The 25265-nt window shown below is 46.6% G+C and overlaps 2 protein-coding genes across 3 annotated transcripts in view; both read left to right on the top strand.

Moving 5' to 3' along the window:
• The window catches only part of LOC127568883 (keratinocyte-associated protein 3), a 440350-nt gene that overhangs the window by 230590 nt on the left and 184495 nt on the right, over window positions 1-25265 (top strand). The window lies entirely within an intron of this gene.
• Window positions 10672-16759, top strand: LOC127568880 (endonuclease domain-containing 1 protein-like). Of its 2 annotated transcripts, XR_007956098.1 has the most exons (3): window positions 10699-11237; window positions 13993-15200; window positions 15443-16759. XR_007956098.1 is itself a non-coding variant. In XM_052013109.1 (2 exons), the coding sequence occupies exons 1-2, from the start codon at window positions 10785-10787 to the stop codon at window positions 15064-15066; spliced, it is 1527 nt and encodes a 508-aa protein (XP_051869069.1). In that variant the 5' UTR covers window positions 10672-10784; the 3' UTR covers window positions 15067-16759. The 2 variants fall into 2 exon arrangements, 1 of the variants encoding a protein (XP_051869069.1); XM_052013109.1 differs by having other exon boundaries at window positions 10672-11237; window positions 13993-16759.

Raw genomic sequence — 25265 nt, 5'->3', positions numbered from 1 at the left:
TATGGCAGGCATGGTAGTGTAGCGGTTAGCGCAACGCTTTACAGCACCCGTGACCTGGGTTCAATTCCAGTCACTGTCTGTAAGGAGTTTATAGGTTCTCCCTGTGTCTGCGTGGGTTTCCTCCGGGTGCTCCAGCTTCCTCCCACATTTCAAAGACGTATGGGTTAGGAAGTTGTGGGCATGCTATGTTGGTGCCAGAAGTGTGGCGACGCTTGCGGGCTGCCCCCAGAACATTCTATGCAAAAGGATGCATTTCACTGTGTGTGTCGATGTACATGTGACTATCTTACTTGTCTTATCTTACTATTAAATGGTTCCCTTATACGATGAGATGGACTCTTGACCTCACAATCTACCTTGTTTGACCTTGCACCTTATTGTCTACCTGCACGGCACTTCCCTGTAGCTGTGACACTTTACTCTGTATTCTGTTATTGTTTTTACTGTGTAATGAATTGATCTGTACGAATGGTATTCAAGACTAGTATTTCACTGTACCTCAGTACAAGTGACAATAATAAACCAATACCAATTTCAATACCGGTGCCGCACAAGCTGCGTCCTCAGCCCTCTACTCTACTCCCTATACATACACGACTGTGTGGCCAGATTCTGCTCAAACTCCATCTACAAGTTTGCAGATGATACCACGTTGTAGGCCATATCTCAAAAAGCGATGAGTCGGAGTACAGGAAGGAGATAGAGAGCTTAGTGGAATGGTGTCATGACAACAACCTTTCCCTCAATATCAACAAAACAAAAGGGCTGGTCATTGACTTCAGGAAAGGGGGCGGTGTACATGCACCTGTCTACATCAATGGTGCTGAGGTCGAGAGGGTTGAGAGCTTCAAGTTCCTGGGTGTGAATATCACGAACAGTCTATCCTGGTCAAATCACGTAGATGCCAGAAGCCAAGAAAGCTCACCAGCGCCTCTACTTCCTCAGGAGGCTAAAGAAATTTGCTTTGTCCCCTTTGACTCTCACCAACTTTTACCGATGCACCATAGAAAGCATCCTATCTGTATGTATCACAGCTTGGTACGGTAACTGCTCTGCCTAGGACCGCAAGAAGTTGCAGAGAGTTATGGACACAGCCCAACGCATCACGGACACCAGCCTCCCCTCCCTGGACCCTGTCTTTACCTCTCTTTGTCTTGGGTTATCCGCCAGCATAATCAAAGACCCCACCCACCCAGGACATTCACTCTTCTCTCCTATTCCATCAGCTAGAAGATACTGGTGCCTGAGGACATGTACCTCCAGACTTAGGAACAGCTTCTACCCCACTGTGATAAGACTATTGATAAGACCTTATACAATGAGATGGACTATGACCTCACGATCTACCTTGTTGTGACCTTGAACTTTATTGCACTGCACTTTCTTTGTAACTGTGATACTTCACTCTGTACTGTTACTGTTTTTACCTGTACTGCCTCAATGCACTTTGTACTAACTCAATGTAACTGCACTGTGTAAGGAATTGACCTGTATAGCAGTTTGTAAGAGAAGCTTTTCACTGTACCTCGGTACGAGTGACAATAATAAACCAATACCAATACCAATACGGGATGCAGAGAGGATGCTTTCATAGCTTAGGAGGCTATAACCAGGGGCACAGTCTCAGGATACTGGGCTGACTATTTAGGACCGAGATGAGGAGAAATATCTTCACTCAGAGGATGGTGAAGCTTTGGATCTGTCTACTCTCGAGGGCTGTGGAGCCTCACTCATCGACTACATTCAAAACTGAAATCAATGGTTTGCTGGACATTGGAGGAATCCAGGAATAGCCATGATCTTGATCATGATCTTAATGGAAGGGGAGCAGGCTCGAGGGTCTATCATTTCTTATCAGGGATTGCAGAGCAGTGTAGGTCCACTATTAAAATGTTCACTACATCTGCTGCCAAGGATACTGCAGGATTGTAGATTTTGAGTTAGAAAGGGAAATATGGAAGGAACGAGAAAGTAAATGTTATGAAGCAAATGTATAAGGAATTGATACGTTGCTAATTGTATCAATTAATTGATTCTCAGTAAATGGGATGGCCCCAGTAGATGGGGAATTAAGAGAGGGCACCAGTCAATAGTTTCCTCACTGACTGGTACCCTCTCCTAATTCCCCATTTACTGTGGTCATCCCATTTACTGAGAATAATTACATAGACTAATTTCCTCAGTCTTTGGGGAAATAGGTAGGGCAGTAAATGGGGAATTAAGGGAGGGCACTAGTAATTGGGGAATTACAGGATAGTCACGAAATGGGGGATTAGGGGAGGGACACAGTAAATGAGGAATTAATGGTCCTGGTACACGAGGAATAGGGCAGGGCTCCAGTGAATGGAGGAAATTTGGGTCTAGGAGACAAGGGGAATTAGGGGAGGTTACCTCAGAGGGACGGGACCTCAAACTGTACCAGAGGGTGGGAACCTCGAACCTCAGGAGGAGGGCACAGGTTCTGCACATTGTGGGCACCTGTGGAAACCAGGGTTGGGAGGTCTCTACCACAGAGACGAGGAACATCTGGGGAAAACGTGTGGGGAATGTTGTCCTACACCTCAGAGAGTGGAGCTGTTCCTGAGAGCGTGAGAGCTGATGCAATTGTTATTCAGGGAGTTGACCCCTTGAACGGAAGCTGAGAGTGTGGAGTTCTGTGGATTGGTACTTCAGAGATGGGAATAAGGTGAGTGCCCTGATATATGACGAGTCAGAGTACAGGAAGTAGATAGAGCTTAGTGGAATGGTGTCATGACAACAACCTTTCCCTCAATGTCAACAAAACAAAAGAGCTATAGAAATTTGGTTTGTCCCCTTTGACTCTCACCAACTTTTACCGATGCACCATAGAAAGCATCCTATCTGGATATATCACAGCTTCGTACGGCAACTGCTCTGACCAGGACCGCAAGAAGTTGCAAAGAGTTGTGGACACAGCCCAACGCATCATGGACACCCTCCTTGGACTCTATCTTTACCTCTCTTTGTCTTGGGGTATCAGCCAGCATAATCAAAGACCCCACCCACCTGGGACATTCTCCCTTCTCTCCTCTTCCATCAGGTAGAAGATACATGTGCAAAGAGGTTCCAGATCCAAACTTTGGGAGATGTGTTCTGGGTCTGGGCACCCCTTGAACAGCACCTGAGAGCGTGGACATGTGTGGAACTATACCGGATAGCAGGCATATCTAGAACTGTAGGATGGTCTCCTCAAGAATGACACCTCTGTGAGTGGGCATCAGAGGAAAGGCACCTCAGAGAGTGGGCAGCTGTGTCAGTGTACTTGAGAGAATGGGCACCTTATCTCTGAAATTATGCAGCTCTTGCACTGAACCTCAATGAGTGGCTACCTGAAGAACTGTAGCTCAGAGTGAGCATGTGAAACAGTGGCTCAGAGGCTGGACCTCACAGCGTTGGCACTGGAGGAAGAGTACTTCAGAGAGTGGGTACCTGTAGAACTGTCCCTCGGAGTTGGGCACTTCTCCAACTATACTTTAGTGTGCAGATACCTGTGAATAGTATCTCTGACGGTGGACACCTGTGGAATGGTTCCTCCGAAAGGAGGAACCTCTCAACCTAAATCTTAGAGATGGGCACCTCTAGGACTACTTCTGAAAGGGGGCACCTCAGTATCTTAAAGATGGGCACCTCTAGGACTACCTCTGAAAGGGGGCACCTCTGTATCTTGGAGGTGGGCACCGCTTGAACTATTCAAAGAGTTGGTACCTCTTGGAATGCATCTTGGTAAGGTGGGCACTTTGAGCAGCATCTGAGAGGGTGGATGTCTTGACTGTACCTCAGCAAATGAACTCCTGTGGAACTTCACCTCAGAGAACAGGCAGCTGTAAAACTGCAGCTAAAACTGATGGAATGATACCTGAATGAATGGACACCTGCAGAACAAGGACCTCTTGAACTGTAGGCTTGTGTATGGACACCTGTGGAACTGCACCTGTGTCCATGTTTGCAGGTGTACCTGAATGGGTACCTGGGATACAGTACCTCAGTGAGTGGGATTGCAGGTACACGCATGGTGTGGGCACCTGTTGAACTGTATCTCAGAGCATGGAAAGCGGTGGAACTGTACCTCCAGGAGTGGCCATCTCTTGAACTGCACCTCAGAGTGTGACATATTGGATGATTGGGTTTATTATGTACCGAGATACAGTTAACAAGCTTTTGCTTACATTCCATCCAAACAGATCATGCCGGACATAATTACATCGTGGTAGTAAAAAGAAAACAGAACGGAGAATATAGTCACAGTTACATAGAAAGGGCAGTCCAAGGGCAATGACAAGGTAGATTAGGAGATCAAGAGTTCATCTCTTAGTGTATGAGAGGTCCATTCAAGAGTTTGATAAGAGCAGGATAGAAGCTGCCCTTGAGTCTGGTGGTACGTGTTCTCAAGCTTTTGTATCTTCTACCTAATGGAAGGTATTGGTATTGATTTATTATTGTCACTTGTTCCGAGGTACAGAGAAACACTTGTCCTGCATACCGTTCATACAGATCAATTCATTACACAGTGCATTGAGGTAGTACAGGGTAAAACAATAACAGAATACAGAGTAAAGTGTCACAGCTTCAGGGAAGTGCATTACAGGTAGACAATAAGGTGCAAGATTGTGAGGTCAAACAAGTCCATCTCATTATATAAGGGAACCGTTCAATAGTCTTATCACCATGGGATAGAAGCTGTCCTTGAGTCTGGTGGTATGTTCCCTCAGGCTCCTGTATCTTCTTCCTGATAGGAGAGGGGAAAAGAGAGAATGACCCGGGTGGGTGGGGTCTTTGATTATGCTGGCTGCTTCACCAAAACGGCAAGAGGTATAGACAGAGTTCTTGTAGGGGAGGCTGGTATATGGAGCTAGGTTGCAGACAGCGGGCACATCAGGAACTGTACCTCATGGAGAGCAGGCGAAGTTCTTAATCTGCACCTCACACAATGGGCAGACTTAAATGCTATTCCTAAGAGATGGAGGTTGATGGAATTTCACTTCAGGGAGTAGGCACCTCTTGAAATGAACCTCAGAGTGGACACCTGTACCCAACATTTAACGATTTATTTGTGGAACAGAATGTCATTATTTTTCCAAAAAAAACAGGTGAGACCAAATTTGGAGTATTGTGGCAGTTCTGGTCGCCCAGAAGGATGTCATTAAACTGGAGAGGGTGCAGAAAAGATTCACAGGATGTTGCTGGGACTGGAGGGCTTAAATTTGAAGGAGAGACTTGATAGCCTGAGGTTGTTTTTCCTGGAGTGAAGGAGGCTGAGGGGTGACCTTACAGAGGTGTATAAAATTATGAGGAGCTGTATTGTGGAGGGTCATGGCTGTCACGTGACAGCACTGCCCCTACCTGGTCGGATGACAGCACTGCCCCTACCTGGTCGGAAGACACACCCCCTGCCAATCAAGGTTTGGCCCCGCCCCACCCATCCGTGCACACCTGACCATTGGCCTTTGTAAATTCCTTGGGCTGGACCCCTCCAGCCCTCTAGCTGTATACAGAGTACCACATGTGCTTGGTCTCTCTGTCTCTCTCTCCCCCCCCCCCCCCCCCCCCCCCGATTCACCCTGCTTCGCTCCAGGCTGAGCACTGTGAAACGACGCTGGAGAAATCGTTGGTGAGGTGTGCACTGTTAAAGGGTTGGGAGCATCTTAGTTAGTGTCCCTAGTAACATAGAGCCATGCTTGCACTGAGTCAAGGGGTGGCGGGTATCGTATTGTTTTTTCCTTGATTGTATGTACCCAGTTCGTTGTGTGTTGTGTATTTTACCCCGTTGCGATTTTCCCACGCTTGCTATAAACTGTGCGCGTGTGTGTTATTCCTGTTACCATTTTCCCTTGTTTGTCTTTGTAAATAAAATCCCTTCCTGCCAGACTGTGTTCAGAGTCCTTGCCTTCTGAGACCCCAAATCTGTTTCACAACAGGGGCATAGACAGGTGGATGGTCACAGTCTTTTTACCAGGGTAGGAGAGTTTATAACTAGAGGGCATAGGTGAGAAGGGAAAGATTTAAGGGGGACCTGAGGGGCAAGTTTTTCAAACAGGGTAGTGGGTATATGGAATGAGTTGTCGGATGAAGGGTACAATTACAACATTTTGACAGGAACATGGATTGGAAAGGGTAGAGGAACATGGACCAAACACAAGCAAATGGGACTCGCTCAGCTAGGCACCGAGGTCGGCATGGACAAGTCAGGCCGGAGGGCCTGTTTTTGTGCTTTATAACTATGAGGTGAAGTTGCTTGAGCTTCTTGAGTTCAGTTCATTCTCTACGAGAAATTTTGGTAGTTATTTTTTGGACCATTGATTGCATCTTCTTTGTGGACACTGCCAACTGCAGGTTACCCTTACATCATCCTGATCTGGAAATATAACTCCATTCCTTCACTGACACTTACACGAGGCCACAGGTTTAAGGTCAGAGGCGAGAGATTTAAAAGGGACATCAGGGGCAGCTTCTTCACTCAAAGGGTGGTGAGTATTTGGAATGAGCTGCCGGAAATAGTGGTTGAGGTGGGCACATCAGCAACATTTAAAAGCCATCTAGATAAGTACATGGATAGGAGAGGTTTAGAGGGCTATGGGCCAAACGCATGCAGATGGGACTAGCTAGCTCGGCATGGATGAGTTGGGCCGAAGGACCTGTTTCCATGCTGTATGACTCTATGACACCACTGGGTCTTGAGTCCCAACCCAATAGAATGGTGGGAATATTTTCCCTGCAGGGCTACAGTGACTCAAGTAGGCTTCTCATCTGTTCAACATTTGCAGAATCAAGGTCCCCTACCAACCTGCTTCCACTATACCACATTGCCAATGGCATACCAAGACCCTAGAAAACGTGGACTGCTTCCTATATCTTGAGATACACCTCTCGACAAAGATGAAATTCCTCACTGCCTTCAATGTGCAAACACAACCTTTGGTCGGTGGGAGGAAAAGCTATATGAAGATCAAGAACTAGCACAAACCTCATGACCTACTGGGCAGAAGTAATCCCTACCTTCCTATATACCCCTGAGACCTGGAACACCCACAGTGGTTGTCTCGAGCACAGGAAAAATTCTGCCAACACTTTCTTGGTAAAGTCACTGGAAGAAAGAGCTAAGCAACATCAATTCCCCCTCCCAGGCCAACAACCTCAGCTCTGAAGCTTGAGTCACCCTCATCCAGTCACGTTGGGAAGCCCACATCATCCACATGCCCTATCCCAGACTCCTGAAACAGTCACTATGTTCCACGCTCTGTCATGGGAGGTGGTTACCAGACGGACAGAGGAAAAGCTTCAACAATGTGCTGAAAGCCTCAATGCCACATCGTCACTGACTCCTAGGAATCTCTGTCACTCAGAGTGGAGAAGGAACATTCAGGATAGTAATGAGGACCTCAAATCAATGCATTAGGGGCATACAGAATCCCGGTGTAAGTGGCGGAAGGAACACACTACCTCACAAAGTATCTATCCAACAAAGGTTTTTCCATTGATGCAATCACAAAGAAGGCACGCCAGTGTCTCTACTTCATTAGGAGCTTGAGGAGATTCAATATGTTACCAAAGGCTCTTACAAATTTCTATAGCTATACAGTGGAGAGCATTCTGACTGGTTGCATCACCGCCTGGTACGGATGCTCCAATGCACAGGATCATAAGAGGCTGCAGAGGGTTGTAGACTCACCCAGCTCCATCACGGGCACAACCCTCCCCACCATTGAGGATATCTTCAAGAGGCGCTGCCTCAAGAAGGCGGCATCCATCACTAAGGACCCTCACCATCTGGGACATGCCCTCTTCTCGTTACTACCATCAAGGAGGAGGTACAGGAGCTTGAAGACCCACACTCAATGATTCAGAAACAGCTTCTTCCCCTCTGCCACCAGATTTCAGAATGGTCCATGAACCCATGAACACTACCCCGTTGTTCTTTTGCACTATTGACTTAATGTTGTAATTTATAGTAGATTTCATGTCTTGCACTGTACTGCTGCCATAAAACAACAACTTTCACGTCATCTAAGTCAGTGATAATAAACCTAATTCTGATTCCCCATCTGTGGAGGAGTTTACATCGTTCAATCACCTCAAAAAAAAGAGTGGAGGCAGGTCATCCGTAATGTCGAGGGGCTGTTGAGATTAAGGGATGGACAATAAATACTGATGGTATCAGCAATGTTTGCATCCTACCAGGGAGGAAGGTTCCGTGTGCAAGCTTACATTACAACACCTCAGTGCACTATACAGACAAACAAACAATCTGCTGGAGGAACTCAGCAGGTTGAGCAGCATCTATGGAGGGAAAGGAATTGTCAACAGTTTGGATCTCGATGTAGCTCTCCAACTGCAGCCAACGTTTCTTCCAAACTCAGGGAGCAAAGTTAGAGAAAATAAATAGACTGGTTGAGTGGTGTCACAACAACAACCTCACACTATGTGTCAGCAAGACCGATTGTGGACTTCAGGAAGGGGAAGTTGGGAGAACACACACCAGTCCTCATTGAGGAAGACCTCAAGAAAGCATGGAACAAGGTTACCGATTTACCATTCAGTCCTTTCTGATGAGCAGCCAGAACAAACGTAAGAACCGAAGTAGACCAACTGGTATCTCCAGTCTCCATCAGTCGATGAAATCTTGGCCTCAGTACCTCCCTGCTTTCTCCTCAAATTGTGGGCACCGCTGTGGTTTAAATGTCTGCAAATGTCCACTTCGAACTTATTCAATCGCTCCAATTCCACCGCTCTCTGGGGGAGAGAATTTCAAAGATTCAGGGAGAAAGAAATTCCTCCTCCTCTCCAAATGATGGGGAGGAAATGATATTCAGAAATTATGTCCCCAAGTTTGAAAAATATTTGGACAGGTACATGGACACGAAAGGATTACAGGATTATGGGCCAAACGCTGGCAAATGGAATTAGTTTTAGTAGGCATCTTGGTCAGTATGGATCAGTTGGGCTGAAGGGCCTGTTTCCATGCTATGTAACTCTGTGACACTAGAACCAGATAACCACTATAACTATAACCATAGCTCTATGACACTATAACCATAGCTCTAAATAACTAAGACTCCTCCTTACCTGCGGCTCAATGAAGAAGTTATAGGGTCTCTTGTCCTCGGCAACCGTGGTCCCAGAAATGTTGTTGTAAGCGGAGAAGAAAGGGATCCGGAGCTCCTTGTCGTAGAACGTGGCAAAGTGGTCCTCATTCTCATAACGCTGGCAGATTCTGGCCAGACTGCTAGCAATTACAATGTTTTAAAAGACACTTAGACAGGTACATTGATAGAACATAGAACACTACAGCACAGTACAGGCCCTTTGGCCCACAATGTTGTGCCGACATTTTATCCTGCTCTAATATCTATCTAACCCTTCCCTCCCACATCACCCCACCCCCCCACCCCCATTTTTCTATCACTCATGTGTCTATCTAAGAGTCTCTTAAATGTCCCTAACGTATCTGCCCCCACAACCTCTGCCGGCAGTGCATTCCACGCACCCACCACTCTCTGTGTAAAAAAACTTACCTCTGACATCTTCCTCCAATCACTTTAAAATTCTGTCCCCTCATGTTAGCCATTGTCGCCCTGGGAAAAAGTCTCTGACTGTCCACTCAATCTATGCCTCTTATCATCTTGTATACCTTGCTAAGAATGATTGAGAAATGATAAGGGTAAGAATGGTTTGGAGGGATATGGGCCAAACGCGGGCAAATGGGACAAGCCTAGATGGGCATCTTGGTCAGCATGGGCCTCTTTCTGTGTTGTATGTCTCTATAACCATAACTGTGCCTCAACTAGACCCCTCCATGGACTCTTGTCTACACCCACTGCCTCAGTAAAGCAGCTAATATAATCAAAAACCCCACTCACTCCCGACATTCTCTCTTCTCCCCCCTCCCATCAGACAGAAGATACAAAAGTCTGAAAGCACGTACCACCAGGCTCAAGGACAGCTTCTATCCCGCTGTTATCCCCAGTACGATGGACTCTTGACCTCACAATCTACCTCATCGTGGCCTTGCACCTTATTGTCTGCCTGCACTGCACTTTCTCTGTAACTTTAACACATTATTCTGCATTCTGTGTTGTTTTCCCTTGTACTACCTCAATGCACTGATGTAATGAAATGATCTGTATGGATGGCATCCAAAACAAAGTTTTTCGCTTTACCTCGGTACATGTGGCAATAATAAACCAATTTACCAATCACCAATCAATTTTGCCTTCCCCTCTCACCTGGACTCACCCATCACCTGCCAGCTTGTGCTCCTTCCCCTGCCCCCACCTTCTTATTCTGGCTTCTGCCCTCTTCCTTCCCGGTCCTGATGAAGGGTCTCGACCCGAAACCTCAACTGTTTATTTCCCTCCATAGATGCTGCCTGACCTGCTGAGTCCCTCCAGCATTTTGCGGGTGTTGCTCCAGATTCCGGCATCTGCAGAATCTCTTGCGTCTCCAATTTACCCTGTGAATGACTTGGGGAGAAGAGCTGGTGAATGATTTATAAATGCAGGCTGTCACTTTCTCCAGAAGTGCCACATGCCAGGAGTCATTGTTATGGAGAGAGAGGGGGGGGGGGGAACAATAGGTTGGAACAAACTACAGTTCCCGGCAAACCCTTGGCATTTCAACAAAGCTCCATTGCAGGTTCAAAGGGGCATCCTATTTAAAGCCGAATGATGTCATCCGGCGCAATGCAGTGTTTTGTTTTCCTCTGTTCACTGGGCACCTGACAGCGGGCAGCTGGGTCCGAATCTGAGACGGGTTTGCACCGGAAGGTCATGGTGAGAATCTGCCTCCCCCATCACTGCTTCCCTTCGGGTCCTGAGGACCAGGGAAGGCAGGAAGAAGCACTGAACGAAGCAGCATCGTCACCTCGCCCCGCTGAAACCCAGGGGATGAAGCACATCGTGCGCAGTCTGACCATGGGGCCCCGAGCTCTGCTCTGGTTCTTGCTCTTGGCAGTGTCCCATCCCGGGACGGTGCGGGGGAAAGTGGTCCAAGATTTCCAGGAATGCAGCTGGTTCTTCCAGGATAAGGTCCCGCCGCAGGGATTTGGAAACGACAGCTCGAGCAACCTGGTCAGGATCTGTCAGAAATACAAGAATCACTATCATTTTGCTACCCTCTACCGGACAGACCTGCGGATCCCGGTTTATTCCGCCTACCGATATCCCTGCTCTATGGGCGAGGACAAAGCTTACAGACCCAGTCCATGGTTTCATGAACCGCAGGTAAAGATGTCCCTAACTCGTCTGATGGCATTCCTGAAAGAACAAAATCAAATGGTTTGGATCAAATTCAGTTCAGGTCGTAAGTTAAACAGGACATCCAGATCATAATATTAATAATCAAAATACTACATCAAATAAAGTCATCGCGCTGGGCAGAGGTTTGGTTATCAGAGGAGATTTCAGATAACTCGTACTAGGGAAAGATTTGGATGAGAATATACAAGGTACTGTTAGTTTGCAGATGACACTGTTATCCCAGGCAGTGTAGGTTTTGTAGGAACCTGGTCAGACCCCACTTGGAGTACTGTACTCAGTTCTGGTCACCTCACTGCAGGAAGGATGTGCAAGCCATAGAAAGAGTGCAGAGGAGATTTACAAGGATGTTGCCTGGATTGGGGAGCATGCCTTATGAAAACAGGTTGAGTGAACTCGGCCTTTTCTCCTTGGAGCGACAGAGGATGAGGGGGGACCTGATAGAGGTGTACAAGATGATGAGAGGCATTGATCGTGGATAGTCAGAGGCTTTTCCCCAGGGCTGAAATGGTGGCCACAAGAGGACACAGGTTTAAGATGCTGGGGAGTAGATATAGAGGAGATGTCAGGGGTAAGTTTTTTACTCAGAGAGTGGTGAGTGTGTGGAATGGGCTGCCGGCAATGGTGGTGGAGGCGGATACGACAGGGTCTTTTAAGAGACTTTTGGATAGGTGCATGGAGCTTAGAAAAATAGAGGGCTATGGGTAAGCCTAGTAATTTCTAAGGTAGGGAAATAGTCGGTACAGTTTTGTGGGCCAAAGGGCCTGTACGTGCTGTAGGTTGTCTATGTTTCTATGTTATCAAAAATTACAAGGGGATCTTGGTTAGCTGGGTAAGTGGGCCAAGGAATAGCAAATGATGTTCAATTTGGATAAACGTGAGGTGTTGCATTTTAGGATATCAAACCAGAGTAGGACTTTGACGGTGAACGTAGAGTCCTGGGGTATTGGTATTGGTTTATTATTGTCACTTGTACCGAGGTACAGTGAAAAACTTGTCTTGCACACCGATCAATTCATTACACAGTGCAGTTACATTGAGTTAGTACAGAGTGCATTGAGGTAGTACAGGTAAAAACAATAACAGTACAGATTAAATGTCACAGTTACAAAGTACAGTGCAGGTAGACAATAAGGTGTGAGGTCAAACAAGGTAGATCGTAACATCAGAGTCCATCTCATCATATAAGGGAACCGTTCAGTAGTCTTATCACAGTGAGGTAGAAGCTGTCCTTAAGCCTGGTGGTACGTGCCCTCAGGCTCCTGTATCTTCTACCCAATGGAAGAGGAGAGAAGAGAGAATGACCCAGGACCCAGGTGGGTGGGGAGTGTTGTAGAACAGCTTTAAAAGGGACATGAAGGGCAACTTCTTCACAGATGTTGTTATTGTACCTGCCTCAACCACTTCCATATACGCAGTGGAGTGTATATGGAAGTGGTTGAGGCAGGTACAATAAGAACATTTAAAAGACCATTGGACAGGTACATGGATAGGAAAGGTTAAGAGGGATATTGGCCAAATGTGGGCAAATGGGACTAGCTTGGATTGGCGTCTAAGTGGGCAAGGACCAGCTGGGCCGAAGGGCCTGTTTCTGTGCTCTATGCCTCAATGAACAATATCTTTACAGGGGGAGTTGTTGTGATCTGGAGAATGTGTCCTGAGAGGGTGGTAGAGCAGGTGCAATATTGACTGCCCCAAAGAAAATTAGATCAATAATTGAAAAGAAAAAAAGAATTGTAGCACTGTTGGGAAAAACTGGAATAATCTGTGTCTCTGTGGGTCGGATTCAAATAATGAATGAACTAAAATAACTCAGTGAGTTAGTTACAACGATAATTAATTCTGAAATGGGTTTTTTTTGGAGTAAATGAATGTAATTAATGATTGAGGTGTGATGAGCATTGGTGCGAAGTGATATGAGAGTATTTGGGATTAGCCATTACCCAGCTCTGGTCCCTGCAGGTTGAGTCAGTAGTAAGGAAGGCAAATGCAATGTTAGCATTCATTTCGAGAGGACTAGAATATAAATGAATGTGATGCTGAGGCTTTAATAGACGTTGGTCAGACTATATTTGGAGTATTATGAGCAGTTTTGGGCCCCATATCTAAGGAAGGATGTGCTGGCATTGGACAGGGTCCAGAGGAGGTTTACAAGAATGATCTCGGGAATGAAAGTGTTAATATATGAGGAGCATTTGATGGCTCTGGGCCTGTACTCACTGCAGCTTAGAAGGTTGAGGGGGGATCTCATTGAAACCTACTGAATATTGAAAGGCCTGGATAGAATGGACGTGGAGAGGATGTTTCCAGTAGTGGAAGTCGAGGACCAGAGGGCACAGCCTCAGAATAAAAGGACATCTCTTTAGAACAGAGATGAGGAGGAATTTCTTTAGCCAGAGGGTGGTAAATCTGTGGAATTCATTGCCACAGAGGGCGGTGGAGGCCAGGTCACTGGGTGTATTTAAAGTGAAGGTTGATAGGTTCTTGATTAGTAAGGGTGTCAAAGGTTACGGGGAGAAGGCAGGAGAATGGGGTTGAGAGGGGAAAATAAATCAGCCATGATCGAATGGTGGAGCGATGGGTTGAATGGCCTAATTCTCCTCCTAAGTCTTATGGTCTCCAAGGTGGGCCTGACCCATACGATGGCCCCTGTGCGTGCACACTAAATAAACCGGTTGTGAGGCCTCAGTGTTTCTCATCTTTGGATGATGTTTGGTTACAGATCGATGATCTAAGTCTCCCGGATGAAATGACAAACAAAATAAACTCTCACGGCGAGCTGCAGGCGGTGAGCTCTGACTACAAGGACGAAGTTTACCAACAAGGACACATTTACCCATTTAGTCTTAATAACAAGGCAAGTGGCACAAGCACCTGCACACTTACCAACGCTGTCCCCATGACCCCGACGGCTAATAAGAATTGGTACAATGAGGTGGAAGCTGTGGTGGTGAAGCTGGCAAGGACATGTCGTAAGTCTGGCCGGTTGATGTACCTGGTGACAGGTCCTGCCAACCCAACAGAGAAGAAACTGAACAACAGGATCTCGGTGCCTGGATCGGTATGGACAACTCTTTGCTGCACCTTCCCACAGGATCAGAATGATGATCCCTGTCAGAGTAGCTCCCCGAATGAAGAATTGGAGGGAGAGGATGAAGTGACGTACAACAAAGACTTCTCATATGCATTCATGAAAGATTTGGAGTCAGAGGCAAAGGCAGAACATCTAACAGTGATGGAGGTGCAACACCGACTGGGTGTGGGCAACATCTTCAACAGCTGTGGTTCAGGCAGCCAAGACGAGGGAGAGACTTTTAAAGAGATTGAAGATCTGATCAAACAGATAAAAATGAGTATAGGTGATCAAAAGCTAGAAGAAGACAATTTACCACAGCCACCTTCAGAAGATAACGACGGCAATGACTTGGTGATAAAACAAGCTGAAACTCCATTGGAACTGGCCCGTGAAGAGGTTTACGAGACCATTTGTCCATCTATCGTCACCACAGTCTTGGCTCCCTTTGAAAAGATTGCCAATGCAACAATAACCTTTGCCCAACTCATTGCAGCTGTCCTCCGAGTTATCCGGGTTTTGGCTGTAACAAGTTTAAGGATTCCCTTAGGGATTATCTATAATAGTGCCAGTTGTCTCACCATCATGGCTAAGTACTTGATTGTCACCGTGTTCTCAGTTCCCCAAGATCTCTTGAGTATTGTGGTCAGCATTGTATCAGACACTGCTCATGCCATCTCTTGTGTTGGCAAATTGATCGGATGTCTCATCAGAATTTTATAATTCTCTACACAGAGACTCTCTGGTGCTTTGTGAAGGGTTTGACTTTCATATGGAGAGACTATTTATCCATCAATCCCAACCTCCAGGGGTCACTGATCACCACTAACACATTCTGAGGATTCTACCCTTGCTCAGTAAGCCAAATACTCTCCTTAGCCTTCATATACTGCAGGAAGCTTTGCTTCAGCCAAACCCAGATGGTTCTAATCTGGTTGACATGTATCCCTCATTAATACAGTTTATCTAATCGTTTTTGGAGTGCTGTCTGTGGGAGCTTACTGTTTGCAAATTGCCTGCTGCATTATCTGTATCTCAACAAGGACGACACTTCACAGTTCTGTCACAAAACGTTAACCATGTTTTTCTCTCTCCGCAGATGCTGCCTGGCCTGCTGGGTATTTCCAGTCATTTCTGTTTTTAGTTCAGATTTCCAGCATCTGCGGCATTTTGCTTTAGTGTGCTCCACGAATATTTAAAGTTGTCTGTAAAGCATCCTTGCTAAATCAATCTTCTCGCATGAGTTATCATTATTAAATTACTGCAAGGAAGGGTCCCTGAAGGGGATATTGTTGACACTGATTTGTGAAACTCAATGTTGGCTGTTATATGGCTTTATGGAGATGATAGTGGGGGACTGGTAAGAAGGTTGAGGGCAAACCTATTAATGAAAATGAAGGCTATGTCAAATCCTTATAGTAGGCTCACTCTTCTTGTAATACTGAGGAGTGGTTCATCATTCAAAGGTACTTAACATAATTTTGAGAGAATTTCACTCCTACAGTAGAAATCTCAAGCTGGTCAAAGAGTTAGTTTTAAGCAGAGGTATATAGGTTGAGGGACCTTTACCAATTAGAAGCAAAGGATCAGAAAGTATAAGGCACACAATCCTAACTGGGAAATATACTGTCACTTCTTCATCATCACTGGGTCAAAATCCCAACAGCTTTGCAGGAGTGCCTTCCGCGCAAAAAAAAACTGCAGCAATTCAATGAGGCAGCTTCCCACCACTGTCTCAAGATCAGCCGATTAAACACTGGCCTTGCTCATCTCTCAAAAGCAAAGACCAAGAAGCATAGGTGTTTAAGGGAGGGTTCACGAAGTTCATCAAATAAGCAGGAACATTACACACGAAGACGTCAACAGGTTCAGGTGGAGAGACACTGAAACATGCTGGTGGATATTAGTGCATGCCAGGCTGTCCAAACACAACAGAAACACTTATGTGCATGAAACAGATAACTCAGATTGTCAAGCTTAGACTTAAGAATTGCTATACCAGTTTTATTTTTAGAATAACAAATGCAGGCAGTGGATGAACGCTGACAAATTCAAAGAGAAGTGGGATGGATATTTCAGAAGAAAGGGAAGTGGGTGTACTTCATGGGAGTTGTGTGAGCTTGGAACTGTGGCACAAGGTAAATTCTAATAGAATGCACTGATGAAATTGAATGTGCTAATGATGGCACTGGAAAATTCTTTACCCAGTTTAGTTTTGTACCTTACGTCATCATCAAAACCTCCCCAGATCAGAAATATGAAGAAATGCTTAATCTCTTTAATTGTAATGGAATAACATTGTCTGAGCTCACACGAGAATAAAAGGAGGACATTGATAAAGTGTTTGTAGTAGATGTTACCTGTATGGATTTTGTGGTGGGTGTGACTTTCAATAAATTGCCACATCTTAAACGGATACAGTTGTGTTCCAACTTTGTGCTCTTGGTCTACACAGGGGATTTCCCAACTATGAAACATGAGGTCGATTGGCCTGCAGAAACTTTTGGTTTGGGGACAGAGCTTGGGAGAGGGGATTGAGACTTTGGGTGGGGCCAGAGACGGGAACTGGGGAGGGGTCGCCAGAGGGTCGATAACTTGGGAGGGATTGGGAAGAGAATTGAGACATGGGGAGAGGCGTTGGGAGGCAGCATCTATCATCAAGGATCCCCACCATCTGGGCCACGCCATCAACTCGCAGCTACCATCGGGCAGGAGGTACAGAAGCCTGAAGTCCCTCAGCACCAGGTTCAGGAACAGCTACTTCCCTTATGATTTACTAACCTTGGAGTGAAGAGATTTGTGGGAAAAGAGAGGGATAAATAGTGGGCAAACGATTGGAGAGTGGGTCATGATTTTAGTGGAGAGGTAGGATTGAGACCTTCAGAAGGACTGGAGAGAGGGCCAAGAATTAACATAAATTATACATAATTTTGTTGTGTAAATTATGCATAATTTATGTTAATTTAAGCTTATGTAGTTTATGTTTGTAATGTACTGAGCTGCTGCTACAAAAAGCTAATCTTCATGGCATTTATACCCAGAGTACGTATGCCCATGCCAGTGTATTTGAACTTGGGGAGAGGAATTGAAGAGAGGATTGAGACCCAGGGGACAGGTCAGAGAAAAGGTTGAGACTTGGGGAATTGGAGAGGTGCTCTGAGATTGAGACTAGGGGAGGGGTCAGAGGGAGGGTGAAGGGGATTGGAGAGAAGGTTGAGACTGTATGGGTGTTGACCAGTATGAGAGAGATTCAACATCGTGGGAGGGCCACTGGGAGAGTTGAGATCTGCGTGGTAGTAACATAAGCAATAGAGGTCCAAGTCTTGACTCTCTCTCCAATATACCCCTCCTGGTCTTAGCTCTCTTTTTGACTCCTCTGCCACATCTCAACCCTCCTTCTGACCTCTTCCCTTCAGATCTCAACTCTTTTACCAACCGCAACCACCTCTGTCTGACCTCTCTGCTGGACGATCCTCTCTCTGACCACTCCCCCAGGTCCTGACACTCCCTCTGAACCCTCCCATAGTCTCGACCCTCTCTCCAACTCCTCCCCTGGAAAAGAGTCAGAAGTTTGAGAACAGAGGGGGAGTCAGAGACAGGGTCAGGACCTGGGCAAAAGGGTCAGAGAGAGGACTCAGATGTGGGTATAGAGCCAAGAACTGGGTGAAGGTTTGGAGAAAGGATCAAAACCTGAAGGAAAGTGCTCAGAGGGAGGGTTGTGATTTGGACAAAGAGCTGGACAATGGGTTAAGAAATAGAATGGAGGGGAAGGGTCAGATAGAGGCCTGGGGTATGGGCAGAGGAGTCAGAGAAAGGGTAGTTGGGGACTGGGACAGAACCAAGGAGTTGATGTGGTTGGAAAAAGGACTGAGATATGGGTAGAGGGGTTGGAGGGAGGGTCAAGGTGAGGTGTTAGAGAGAGTGTCAAAACCTGGAGGAGAGGTCAGAGAGATATGTGAGTCAGGGAGGATCTGGAGCGAGATGAGACCAGGGACAGGGTTGAAGGGTTCAGATCGGCAGAGAGTCAGACAATCGATTGTGAGGTCTTCTGCAGTAAGAAGCGTCCTCTGTGAGAGAAAGTTGAAATGCCTGACTGAAGATGGACCCCTCGGCAGACACAGGTAAGTTGGCCCCTTACCTGGCACTGACCCTTTAGTGAAGAGCAGCTTCATACTCCTCGGGGTGTTAGACATTCCTGCAGTCTGGGCACTGTGCCTTTATGACTGTATGTATATTGATCAGACTCTCAAGGAAAGGAAAGATGGTCATTGTAGTAATGGTTAACACTGCTACCTCGCAGCTCCAGAGATCTGGATTCAGGCCTGACCTCAGGTGCCGTCTGTGTGGAGTTTGCATGTTCTCTCCCCATGATGATGTCAGTCACCCCGGATTCCAGTATTTCCTCCTGGTTCTCCTCTATTTCCTCCCACAACCCAAATACAGGGACTCAACCTGAAGTATCAACAATTCCTCACCACCCCCCCCCCACCACCACAAATGCTGGTCAACCCTCTGAGTTCTTCCAGCAGATTGTTTGTTGCTCCAGAGTCCAGCATCTACAGTCCCTTGTGTCTCCATTGAGCTGAACAAAGTAGCTTCACCACGGGGGCAAATACAGAAGAGGAGCTGTGATTTACTCAATCTCTGTGCAGTAATGGGGAACACGATGACCCGCAGTTATTCCTCCAAATCGTCAAATCGTACATGATCCGAACATAGAACATCTTTCTTTCTTTGCTTCTTCCTCTCGGTACATAGAATAGTATGGCACAGGAACAGGCCCTTCAGCCCACCATCTTGTGCCAAGCTGATTAAACTAGTAATTAAACACTTAACTAAACTAATCCCTTCTGCCTACACAATGTCCATAGCCCTCCATTCCCTGCACACTCATGTACCTATCTAAGAGCGTCTATCATATCTGCCTCCAGGCACCGACCACTCTCTGTGTAAAAAACTTGCCCCGCACATCTCCTTTGAATTTTCCCCTTCCCATCTTAAATGCATGCCATCTAGTATTAGACATTTTGACCCTTTGAAAAGGATACTGGCTGTCTACTCTATTCTCTCTCATAACCTTATAAACTTCTATCATGTCTCCCCTCAGCCTCTGACGCTCCAGAGAAAACAGCCCATGTCTGTCCTTCTCCTCACAATCTCTGAACCGTATGGACGAACTGTACGGAGAACGCAGCAAGTGTGGTGAATGGGCATGCACGCACCTGTGCACCTGCGCATGCTGTTGGTCGATGGTCCAGCGGATCAATGATGTGAGTGTGGCAGTACGCATGTACGCGTCTATACGCATGCGCGCACTGGCCGGCTGATCGCTCAACGAAGCAACAACAGCCTCTGACGCACGCAACTTCACTTTTGGCGCGGGACTTCGAAGACTCGGGTGCTTCCAGGTCTCCGCAGACCTTCTCGTGGATCTACAATTGTAAGTTGCTCAGTTCCTGTATTTTGATTAATATGGATCAGTAAAGTTGTTAATTCTGCCGCACCGTTGTCGTTCTTGCTCCGTGCATACGTAACCATTGGCGACGAGGATCAAAACAAGAATGAATATACTCAGCAACTGAGCCTCCACATCTTTATTGAGACTTCCATGAGGACTCTACATGGAAGTATGTAGAGTCATACAGCCACCACACACTGCTTCTCGCGAGTGCCTTCATCCTGCCCACCCTAGGGTGAGTGTCATGCAGATCGCGGAGTCTGCGCATGCGGCCTTGAGTGGGAACCACTACTTGACTATAATATGCAGCCATCCTGTAGGCTCAGCTCATGTTGGCGATTTGTAAATGGTTGAAATTCGGGTGAAGAGCTGGCGGGCCAACCGACCTGTCGTGCTCTTTTTACCCGTGATAGGAGTGGATCACGGGCTGTCCACTGCCTAATGAGGTGACTTTTGATTGGTGTTTCATCTAGGCTTTGCAACAGGTGAACAACCTCGAATGGAGGGGTGCCGGATGCTGTGCCCTCAACAATTGGTAATCTGCTCAAGGCGTCGGCAACGGCATTTTCATTTCCGGTGGGGATACTTCATTGTGTAGGAGTGTAAGGAAAGAGTTAAATTAGCCAAAAGTCATTTATGATTCCTCCTTAGTATGTACAGTAGTGTGTAACACAAAATGGCGGAGAACCTACGGGAGTACAAATGCACATCCTTGAGATTAGATACCAGTGAAGAATGTGTTCTTCTTAACAGAACTGTTGTCTCTGTTTGTAAGTTAGGTGCTTAGGCCGAAGGTGGTGAGTGACAAGGAGATACAATGTGGTACCACTAAGGAATGGAAAAGTACAGGGATAATAGTTATATTGTTTTTGAGGGGTATAAAAGGGGGCACTTTCTTTGTTCAAACTGGGACCTCCCTTTAAGTTGGGTCGCGACTGTGCTAAGATGTAGAGAGAAGGCTGTGTGAAAGGCAGGTAACATTTGGATCACGTACGCCGGCAAACTGACGGAGGGCCCGGTGAAGCCACAGGAGCATCCCCCGCCAATGAAGCTACCGTTCAAGTAGATGAACCAGCGGATGCTTCATCGAGAGGGGAACCTTCACAGCCCACGGACCTCGGCATCGGCTAGTCGGGGTGACACCGAGAGAGAAGCCACCGATATTAGGCAGAATAGTCAACCGATACTAGGCAGAATAGTGGCGGAAAAATCTTCTCAACGTTTCCCTATGTTCACATGACCTATTTTCTTCCCCTGCGGTTCCCTCCTACAGGGAGGAGGGATGAACTATACGGAGAACGCGGCAAATGAACACGCGCGCACCTGTGCGCGTGTCAGTCGGTCGATCGTCCAGCAGATCGATGGTGCGAATGTGGCAGTACCCACCTATGCGCACGCCTAAACGCATGCGTGCCCTGACCGGCCGATCGCTCGGTGGAGTGACGATGCCCTCTGATGCGCGCAACTTCACTTTCGGCATGGGACTTCAGGGACTTGGGCGCTTTAGGTCTCTGCAAACCTTCTCGTAGGTCTACAATTGTAAGTTGCTGTTTCTGTATTTTGACTAATATGGGTCAGTATAGATGTTTATTCTACCTCACCGTTGTCGTACTTGCTCCGTGCATACGTAACACCCTCTAGTCCTGGTAAACCTCTTCTGCACCCTCTCCAAAGCCTCCACATCCTTCCTATAATGTGTTGAAGTGTTGATGAGGCTCTATGGGGCACTGGTGAGACCTCATTTGGAATACTGTGTGCAGTTTTGGGCCCCTTATCTTAGGAAGGATGTACTGATGTTGGAGAGGGTTCGGAGAAGGATGATTCACGGAATGAAAGGGCTTACATACGATAACCGTTTGTCGGCTCTTGGACTGTACTCATTGGAGTACAGAAGAATGAGAGGGGACCTCATAGAAACATTCTGAATGTTGAAAGGACTAGACAGAGTAGATGTGGCTAAGCTGTTTCCCTTAGTGAATGTGTCCAGGACTAGAAGGCACAGTCTTAGAATTAGAGAGTACCCATCAAGAACAGAAATGAGAAGAAATTTCTTTAGCCAGAGGGTCATGGATTTATGGAATTTGTTGCCACATACAGCTGTGGAGGCCCGATCATTGGGGGTGTTTAAGGAGGAGATTGATAGGTATCGAATTAGTCAAGGTATCAAGGGATATGGGGAAAAGGCCGGGAATTGGGGCTAGATGGGAATAGTTTAGCTCATTGTGAGGTAGCAGAGCAGACTCGATGGGCTGAATGGCCTACTTCTGCTCCTTTGTCTTGTGATCTTGTGATAATGGGGCACATGGAAATATGTAGAGTCATACAGCAAAGAAATAGCCGGTAGTACTGACAAACACGGTAGTGTAGTGGTTAGCGTAACACTATTACAGCGCCAGTGACCCGGGTTCAATACCGGCCGCTGTCTGTAAGGAGTTCATATGTTCTCCCGTGTCTGCGTGGGTTTCCTCCCACATTCCAAAGACATACAGGTTAGGAAGTTGTGGGCATGCTATGTTGGCGCCGGAAGTGTGGCAACACTTGTGGTCTGCCCCCAGAACACACTACACAAAAGATGCATTTCACTGCATGTTTCGATGTACATGTGACCAATAAAATCTTATCTTTAAAATAGGCCCTTCGGCCCATCAGATACCCACTGACCATCAACCACCCACTAATCCGACATTAATCCTATCAACTCCTCCCAGATTCTAACATTCATCTACGTACTAGGGACAATTTACAATGGCCCAATTAACCTACTGACCCACATGATGCAGGAGGAAACCGGAGCACTCGGAAGCAACCCACACAGTCACAGGGAGAACGTGCAAACTCCAATCAGTCAGCACCGGATGGAAACCAGCTCTCAGGAGCCGTGAGGTGGCAACTCTACCCAGCTGCCCCACTGTGCCGCCCTTCATTGCCACCATTTCTTCATTGTCACTGGGTCCTGGAATTCTTCATCCAACAACATTACGCAGGCACTTTCACCAGAAGGACAGCAGTGGTCCAAAAAGTCAACTCAGCACCACCTTCTCAAGCCTATTCAGGGATGGGCAGTGACAATGTTAGGAGTTTGAGGGGGTTCAGTACGTCACCAAAGACTTAAAAATTTCTACAGATGTACGGTGGAGAGCATTCTGACTGGTTGCATCACCGCCTGGTACGGAGGCTCCAATGCACAGGATCGCAAGAGGCTGCAGAGGGTTGTAGACTCAGCCAGCTCCATCACAGGCACAACCCTCCCCACCATCGAGGACACCTCCAAAAGGCGGTGCCTCAAGAAGGCGGCTTCCATGACTAAGGACCCTCACCGTCCAAGACATGCCCTCTTCTCATTACTACCATCAGGGAGGAGGTACATGAACCTCAAGACCCACACTCAATGATTTAGGAACAGCTTCTTCCCCTCTGCTATATGATTTCTGAATGATGCATGAACCCATGAACACTACCTCGTTATTCCTTTTCTCATATACTATTTATTTATTTTTGTAATTTATAGATTTTTATGTCTTTGCACTGTACTGCTGCCGCAAAACAACACATTTCATGTCATATGACTTGATAGAGGTGTACAAGATGATAAGAGGCATAGATTGAGTGGACAGACAGAGACTTTTTCCCAGGGTGACAATGGCTAACACGAGGGGACATAATTTTAAGGTGATTGGAGGAAGGTATAAGGGGGATGTCAGGGGTAAGTTTTTTACACAGAGAGTGGTGGGTGTGTGGAACACACTGCCGGCAGAGGTTGTGGGGGCAGATACATTAGGGACATCTAAGAGACTCTTAGACACATGAATGATAGAGAAATGGAGGGCTATGTGGGAAGGAAGGGTTAGACAGATCTTAGAGCAGGATAAAATGTCGGCACAACATTGTGAGCCGAAGGGCCCATACTGTGCTGTAGTGTTCTACGTTCTATGTTATATATGTCAGTGATAATAAATCTGATTCTGATTCTCATGATACTCACGTCCTCAAGGGAATTAAAAAGTCTTAGCACATGAGAATTAAGATCGAGAGTAACCCATGTGATCCTTCAAATTGCTGATTGCTTTAATTCAGATTTTTCTGCCCTAAATCCTTACAGCGATATAGTTGGGTAAGAGCTGATCACCATACACTTTCTCATCATCATTGGGTCAGGTGTAAGGGTGTGTTCAGCAGGCTATTCAAATATGGGTGCACCTTGGCTGATCTCCAGCCTGTCCTCCCTCATGTGCAGGCACCTTCAAGCACCATTTGACAGACTGTGCTCGGAAGAACAAACCCTGATGTTTTGTTTTTTCTTTTTCCTTCCCTCACATTCATGTCATGTTCTTGAGCAAATTTGGCATTGGCCAAGGATCAACGAACTGCCAGGTAATCGTTGAAATATGAAAAAGGTTCATAGCTGTAAGATGACAGAGTGTTAAACCTGATATTGGAATTGGTTTATTATTGTCACTTGTACCGAGGTACAGTGAAAAACTTGTCTTGCGTACCGTTTCTACAGATCAATTCATTACAACAGTGCAGATACATTAAGTTAGTACACGTTCATTGAGGTAGTACAGGGTAAAAACAATAACAGAATACAGAGTAAAGTGTCACAGCTACAGGGAAGGGCAGTGCAGGCAGACAATAAGGTGCAAGGTCATAACGAGGTAGATTATGAGGTCAGAGTCCATCTCATCGTATAAGGGAACCGTTCAATAGTCTTATCACAGTGGGGTAGAAGCTGTCCTTGAACCTGGTGGTACGTGCCCTCAGGCTCCTGTATCTTCTACCTGATGGAAGAGGAGAGAAGAGAGAATGACCCGGGTGGGTGGGGTCTTTGATTATGCTGGCTGCTTCACCAAGAGGTATAGACAAGAGTCCATGGAGGGGAGGCTGGTTTCCGTGATGTGCTGGACTGTGTCCACAACTCTCTGTAGTTTCTTGTGGTCCTGGGCAGAGCAGTTGCCGTACCAAGCTGTGATGCATCCAGATTGGATAATTTCTATGGTGCATTGATAAAAGTTAGTGTGTCAAAGGGGACATGCCAAATTTCTTTAGCCTCCTGAGGAAGTAGAGGTGCTGGTGAGCTTCCTTGGCCATGGCATCTACATGGTTGGACCAGGACAGGCTACTGGTGATGTTCACTCCTAGGAACTTGAAGCTCTCAACCCTCTCGACCTCAGCACCATTGATGTAGACAGGTGCATGTACACTGCCCCCTTTCCTGAAGTCAATGACCAGCTCTTTTGTTTTGCTGACATTGAGGGAAAGGTTGTTGTCATGACACCATGTCACTAAGCTCTATATCTCCTTCCTGTACTCCAACTCATCATTATTTGAGCCTACTACAGTGGTATCATCTACAAACTTGTAGATGGAGTTAGAGCAGAATCTGGCCACGCAGTCATGAGTGTATAGAGAGTAGAGGGCTGAGGACACAGCCTTGTGGGGCACCAGTGTTGAGAATAATTGTGCT

This window comes from Pristis pectinata, chromosome 3 (genome assembly GCF_009764475.1).
Source record: "Pristis pectinata isolate sPriPec2 chromosome 3, sPriPec2.1.pri, whole genome shotgun sequence".
In the NCBI taxonomy this organism is placed as follows: Eukaryota; Metazoa; Chordata; class Chondrichthyes; order Rhinopristiformes; family Pristidae; genus Pristis; species Pristis pectinata.
This window is presented reverse-complemented; position numbering and strand designations above follow the sequence as displayed.